At 47.0% G+C, this 6,517-nt stretch overlaps 1 protein-coding gene across 1 annotated transcript in view; it reads right to left on the reverse strand.

Moving 5' to 3' along the window:
- Window positions 1-1,097: 1,097 nt before the first annotated feature.
- SLCO3A1 (solute carrier organic anion transporter family member 3A1) overlaps window positions 1,098-6,517 on the reverse strand; it is a 244,776-nt gene continuing 239,356 nt past the window's right edge. The window contains exon 10 of the mRNA XM_077774251.1: window positions 1,098-1,775. Within this exon, the coding sequence (XP_077630377.1) occupies window positions 1,693-1,775 (83 nt within the window). The 3' untranslated portion in view covers window positions 1,098-1,692. The remainder of the gene's footprint in view (window positions 1,776-6,517) is intronic.

Here is a 6,517-nt window from a genome sequence, read left to right on the forward strand (position 1 = left end):
ATGCCACGGAGTCCTGAGTGAAAAGACAACGTAGGGCTGAGGTGAGTGCAATCCTCCAGTAACATTAGCTTGACAAGCTTTGATTTCAAGTCAGCTCACCTACAAAGGATGAAGCTGTTGAGGGCAAGATCCAGGCTGGAAGGGGATATGAAGGAAGTTACTGGGGCTGGCCCCATAGGAGTGGGGTAGCCTAGATCTTTCACCCAGAAAACAAAACGCAAGCACCAGTTTCTGGAGCTCCAATCTGGCCAGCAATGTAATGAATGTAAGAGGCACAGCAGTGGCTGGCATCACTTGACCGACCTGTCCACATGTGGTAGGTGTGCAACCAGTGGACTAAGGATGTGGAGGAGAAGGTAGCCAATTACAAAGAGTCCTGGTAAAGACTGGGAAGACAACTGGGGCCCCATCCATGGAGTGAGGCTGATAGGGGTATGTGTGGCCCTAGAGGAGGGAAGGCAAATACTGCTGTTGCTCTGAGGAGAGGGATGGAAGTCAAAGCCCCACAGGCTGATGCATCTGAGGCTGTTCATTCATTCACTCACTCATACACTGAGCCTCCACCAAATACTTGTGGGTTTATCCTGAGAGGAAGCCATTCCCTCCCAGCTCTCCCAGTAGGAGAATTGGAAAGGAAAGCCAGACAGCGATAGTACAGGCCCATGAAATGTAGTGACAGGAACTGTATCGGCATTATGGAGCATCTTGTTCCAAGAGGTTGGGGTTGCAATGAATGACTGTTTATCAAGTGACCGTTCTGTGCTGGAGCTTTGTGCATTTGCACGTGACCTCATTTAAATCTTACCTCAACAGTATAAAGCAGATGTCAATATTCCAATGTAAAAGTGATAAAACTGAGGCTCAGAGGCATCAGCTCACTTCCTCAACGCCACACCAGTACCAAGGGCTGGGGTGAGGAGTTGAAACCAGGACTATTTTGGCTCCAAAGCCCATGCTGTCTTGAACAACTCAAAGCCCACAAATATAGAACACACACAGCCAGAAACACTCTGCAAAAGAGTCTTTGTAAGAATCGTTCTACCCCAAAAACACAAGAGGGAAAAAAAGAGAATAGAGATTACAGCATGAGACAGAGAAAGAATTAAAATAGTGCTTTTAATATAATTTTCAGCAAATGTACAGTGTGTACTTTACATCACATATTTCTAAACTGCTCATCTGGAAAATATAAGCTGCAAAAATACAGAATACCACACTCAAAATCTATTGAGTATGTGCTTTTTTTCCCCCCTCCCTTCTGTGAAACAGGGTCACTTTGGCCACCCCCTCATTGTAACCCAGCCTCAGCTGGCTTTTCGGAAGAGCCGCTGGAGCCGCCCAGCAGAGAAGCATCCTGAAGAAGGGGGGGTTTCTAAAGCGTGTCAGCAGGACGTCCCCACAGGAGCCAAGGGAGGGAAGGGCCAAGGGGAATTTGCACACTTGGTCAACGTTACTCTTTGGCAACCTGGGAAAAATGCCCTATTCCAAGGGTTTGGAGGACTCCTGACCACAGCCACCTCTTTAGCCCTCATCACAGGCCTGTGCTTGGGGCCTAAATGGACCACACACTGGCCAGATAATCCACACAAGGGACCCTTGGGTTCTTGGGCAGGGCAGAGCACGCTAAGTCAGGCCTGCGAGGTCTGTGGATAGTGGCGGGCTGTTCTCTGGAGGAGGATGAGGGCCAGGCCCTCAGCTTCTCACAAAGGAGTCTTCTGAAGGTGAATGTGACTCGGGGCAGGTTTTCTCAGTCTCAATGTCTTGGTACTCTGTGCCTAAAAGGGGAGGAGGGAAGAAGAGCCAAGAGGAAAAAGAGATCGGTCTTTTCTGGTTTTCCTATTTTTTTTTTTAAAGGCTTATATAATAGCATCAGGGCTTTCCAGGTGGTATGGATAAGAGAAGTCATGCAATGAAATACTGGGTTTTGCTCCATGTAACCCCAAGCAGCCAGATTCCAAGCCCAAAGGCCTTGGCGAAGGCCACGTCTTTCTGAGAGGCGTATTTATCTATGTATCTATACCAACACTCAGCTGGATGTTTCTTCTATGGGAACGAGTAAGACGTATCCCAGTCATTAACTTGTCCTCATCTCATATAAGTCAGTGACAAGCCTTGTGTTCTGGGACTCCAAATGTCACCACAATCTTTTGCTGAAGATGCGGCTGAGCACCAGAGAACACGTCTGGCGTCATAATCTCATGCTCTGTCCTCCAGCTTCCTGGACGCTTTGTTTTCTTTTCAGCCACAGGATGCACCACATGCTGAGTCACACGGTCTCCTCACCAGAGCGGGGTTTTTAAGCCTATGCCACACTTCCCAAATAGATACTGTGGCTTCACTTAAAAGGCATTAAAAACTCCGCTAGTCCCTGTGATGATTTACAAGCTGGGTAGGTCTCATTGAGCAGGACATGCAGCTTTGCTGTTCAGTGATAAGCACAGTGGGGCCGTACAAGTCCCTGCTCATTAACTTGTCCTCTTGAAGACTCTGACCCGGTGGTACAAAAAGGTGACAGTGTGGAAATGTCACTCTTGTCCTCGTTTTTTTGCAGCTGAGATCTGGCTTAGGGAAGGCAGCCCCTGTGTTCGGAGGTGGTTGGGAGCATCCTTCCCCAATGTTCAAGAGGGTCAAGTGGCCTTGGGTTTTGCTGGAAGCCTGGGGGCCAGGGAGTTGGGGAGGGTGGGATAGGAGAGAGCTGGGGTGGGTTCTGGCGCCCAGAATGAATAAGGTAGAGGATGATGAGTGGCCGGGACACTTCTCCCGATGTGGCTAAGGTGGAAGAAGGAAGGAGGGGTGTGTTTAAAGATCTCTGTTTAATTATTAATTTTTTTTTTATCATTTTAGATCCCTGTGCCTGCAGGCAAACTTTTGAAGAGGTTCTCATCTCCAGCTCTTGGCTCATTTTCTCTATGAAATATAGATTTCTGTGGGATAACCCTCCCTCCCCCCAGAAATGCCCTGCTGGCCTCACTGAAGCAGGTCTGTATGCTCACTTTGGGGGCTACCTGGCATAATGGAAAGAGCACCAGTTCTGGGGTCAGATAGACCAGGCAGTGGCTTTTCTAATTCTTTGTGTGACTTTAAGAGGCTTGGATTTACAGAACCGTGGATTTACAGTTACAGAACCTTAGTTTCCTGACCTGTAAAAGTGGAAAAAATTATACTTACCTTTACCTGGTATAAAGCTGCTGGGTGCACTACCTGGGATAGTGCCTAATGGTACCTGGCCTGTGGGCAGCAGGCTCTTAAATGTGAGCTCCCCAACCCCTTCCTCCTTTAAGGTACTGGACTAATCTGTGTGTTAGCTGGGTTCCTTTTGTAATGCAACTTCCTACATTGCACATTTCCAATTCATCTTATGGTCTTAGATTATAAAATCGAACCGTTTTGATGAACATATCACCATGAGTGCTCTCTTCTATTAAGTTAGCATGAATTTAAGAAAAACATTATTTGGGGGGACTTCATGGGATGGTAAGATCTCAACCTACAGGAATGTTAAACCTCCAGAAAATTCACTATTCCATTTGCTCATACCAGAAGGAGACAATCTCTTTGCCTTATGGAAAAATATTCAGAATTTATGCTAATCATCAACCACTGATTGCTGGCCTGAATCATTAATGCAAAAATAAAAATGTCTAGCAACTCTCTTCCTAAAAGCCTAAGATCTGATAATAGAGCAAGACATGTCCAACCAGTGACCAGTGTTGGTGTGTCTGAAGGCCTTGGGCCAGGGCCAAACTCCTGAGGTAGATGCCACGCACCATGGCAGTGCCTGGTGGGAGGGGTGTGTGGCATCTCCCCACTGAAGCTGATGAGCAGCACTGAGAATGCCTCTCTGGCATCTGAGAATGCATTAGAGTGAAGGAATCTCCTGTTCCCTCTTACCTGTCTGCCTTTGCTATACCACCCCATAGAAATTGATCACTGGGCTCTGTGGTTAAGACCAGGAATAACACCAGAAGGATGGAAGTCCCTGGAAGACACCTGTCATGGTATGCTGGTTGTTATATCAGGGGGCATGTGAGAGTGTCTGGAACCCACAGTCCATTTGAGCCAGAGTCTTCCTGTTGAGGCCGTCCCTACTAGAGCGGGTGGGGGCCTCACATCTTGCCCAGTATATGCAGGAAATACCTGTAAAGGCTAAGATCATGGGCTTTGGATTCACAGACCTGGGTTTGAATCTTAGCTCTACTTTGTGGCCTTGAGCCAATCCTGGAAGCCTTCCCTACCTCATTTTCCTCTCCTGTAAACTGATGCTAGTAAAGGGCTATTGCTGAGATTAAATGAGCTAATATGCATAATACGCTGATTCACGGTAAGTGCTTGGTAAATGTTAGCTCTCGTTAGTTATTATTAGTGCTTTCCAATTATTCCACCCGGTATATTTATTAGCTTCATAGTGCCAATATTTTGTGTTGGTACTAAGGGATGCGAAACACTATTTCAATTCACTCTTTTTTCACGCATTCCTACATTTCCTCCTCTCATCTGCATTTTATCGCCTAAGAGAAAAGGACAAATATTGTGATCGAACTATGCAGATCAGATCCTAGAGTTTCAATTCCCCTCAGTCCACAGAGAGAAAGATGATGTTGCCTTCAATTGCAAACCCTGACAGTGACGGGGTACTCACCTCATTCCTGGAAAATGAGGCTACCTGCATTGATTCCTGTGGTAACATCAGGGCGGATGGGCACCTGGCTGCAGGACCCCGCCAACGCATGACTTGGCACATGCTATGGCAGCCTTGGCTGCTAGAGTCCCCCCTCCCCACAACCATGCTGTGCAGCTTCAGACCTCAGCACACAACTTCCCTCGGCCACTGCCTGTCTTTGTAAATAAAGCTTTATTGGAACACAACCTACACATTTGTTTACACACGAGCTGCTTTCATGCTATAACAGAGTTCAGTGGTCTGAACCATACGCCCTCAAAGCCTCAAATGCTTGTCACCTGGCCCTTTACAGAAAGTGTGTCAACTTATTCTGGTGGCCCTCTCAGTAGAGGTGACCTTCTCCCCCATCTCTCTGGTGGACACCCACTGCTCTTTAGTTCTTAGTTCCGGACCACTTCTCTCTCTCAAACCTTCCTGATTCTCGATGCCAGGAGGCCAAACTTACCACCACCATTTATCAGCCCTCCTCGGGCCCCGTCAGAGCGGGGCTCTTAATATTATCATTCTATTGCTTTTTTGTTTGTGTTCAGATCTGTCTGGCTCACTGAACTGTGAGCTTTTGGAGGATGGAATCATGTCTTTTTCATCTTCGTATCTGGTCCATGGCCTGGCATATTGCCAAAATCTTAATAAAGGAATGAGCGATTACATACATCTTTAGAAAATATCAAGTTCACGCAATACATCCCGCAAATGACACCAACCGTACAAAGGAAAACTGAGCTACCATGTGGATGGTCTCTGAGAGGTAGGAACTCTGTCTTTGTCCCCAGAGCAGTCACAGCTGGCTGAGGTACAGGACAATCTTTGCTTTTCTGAATTGGCTATTTCAGTCTTTGTAACTCCTTCCTGCCATGATGACCAGGCACTCCAAGGTCGCCTACAAACGTGAGAAAGGGGAGGTGTGGCTGGGTGGCTGTTCGTGCAGATAGTGTTGACTCCATGTGCAATATGGGGCAACAGGCCCCCTAAGGGACCTCTGAACAAGAATATCTTCTTGCATATTCTACCAGTTAGAGATCCTTCTGTTTTGCCGAATTACCACTGGGCAACCATAATCTTCCACAGGGGCTGGGTATGAAGGCTATCGTTCAGGGACAGCTGCTCAAAGGGATTAGGCCCTTGAACCTGTTCAGAACTCAAGAACTTAGACTGAGTTAGAAGCGAGGGGATGATGAACAAGAAGATGGGCAGCAAGAGGAAAAGGACTAGGTTTATGTTCCAAATTAACTTTCCAGGCTGGACTTCATTTCACTAGCACCTTCTCTTGGACAACACGGTACGTCTGAAGTATTTGCCCTGGATTCTAACCTACAGGGAAACAACACATCATGGTTGAGAGCAGGCTGCGGAGAGGGCTCAACAATCAAGCCCCTACTGCATGTCTGAACTTTCTCCTGAGGCGTCAATGGTCAGACGAGAACAGCACAAGACCTCACATATTCTGTTGGACTGAAAAATGGTTCGTGTGGCTTTTTCCCTTCATTCAAACCAAACCCAAGTGAATACACAAACAACACTCAAGTGGAATGTCACCAAATGGTACAAGTTTATCCTGTCCTTCTCCCTCTGTTCCTGACTGTATGATAGGCCACACGGATTTCTACACGCTGACCTGTATTGCTGAACGCTGCTGAAGGGTGCTTATGGTCCAGTCTGGCAGGCCTAGCTGGGTGGAGAAGACTCCATACTTATAAGGACCTGAACAGCATGCAGCAAAAAACCCAGCTTGCAGGCTCACGGAACCCAACAAAGACTTTTCCTCAGATGATTTCTCAGTGAGTGAGTGAGTGTGTGTATTTTATTTTTTTCCCATTTTACATGTTCAACAAATGG

Source organism: Crocuta crocuta, unplaced genomic scaffold (assembly GCF_008692635.1).
Source record: "Crocuta crocuta isolate KB4526 unplaced genomic scaffold, BGI_CrCroc_1.0 scaffold7, whole genome shotgun sequence".
NCBI classification, from domain to species: Eukaryota; Metazoa; Chordata; class Mammalia; order Carnivora; family Hyaenidae; genus Crocuta; species Crocuta crocuta.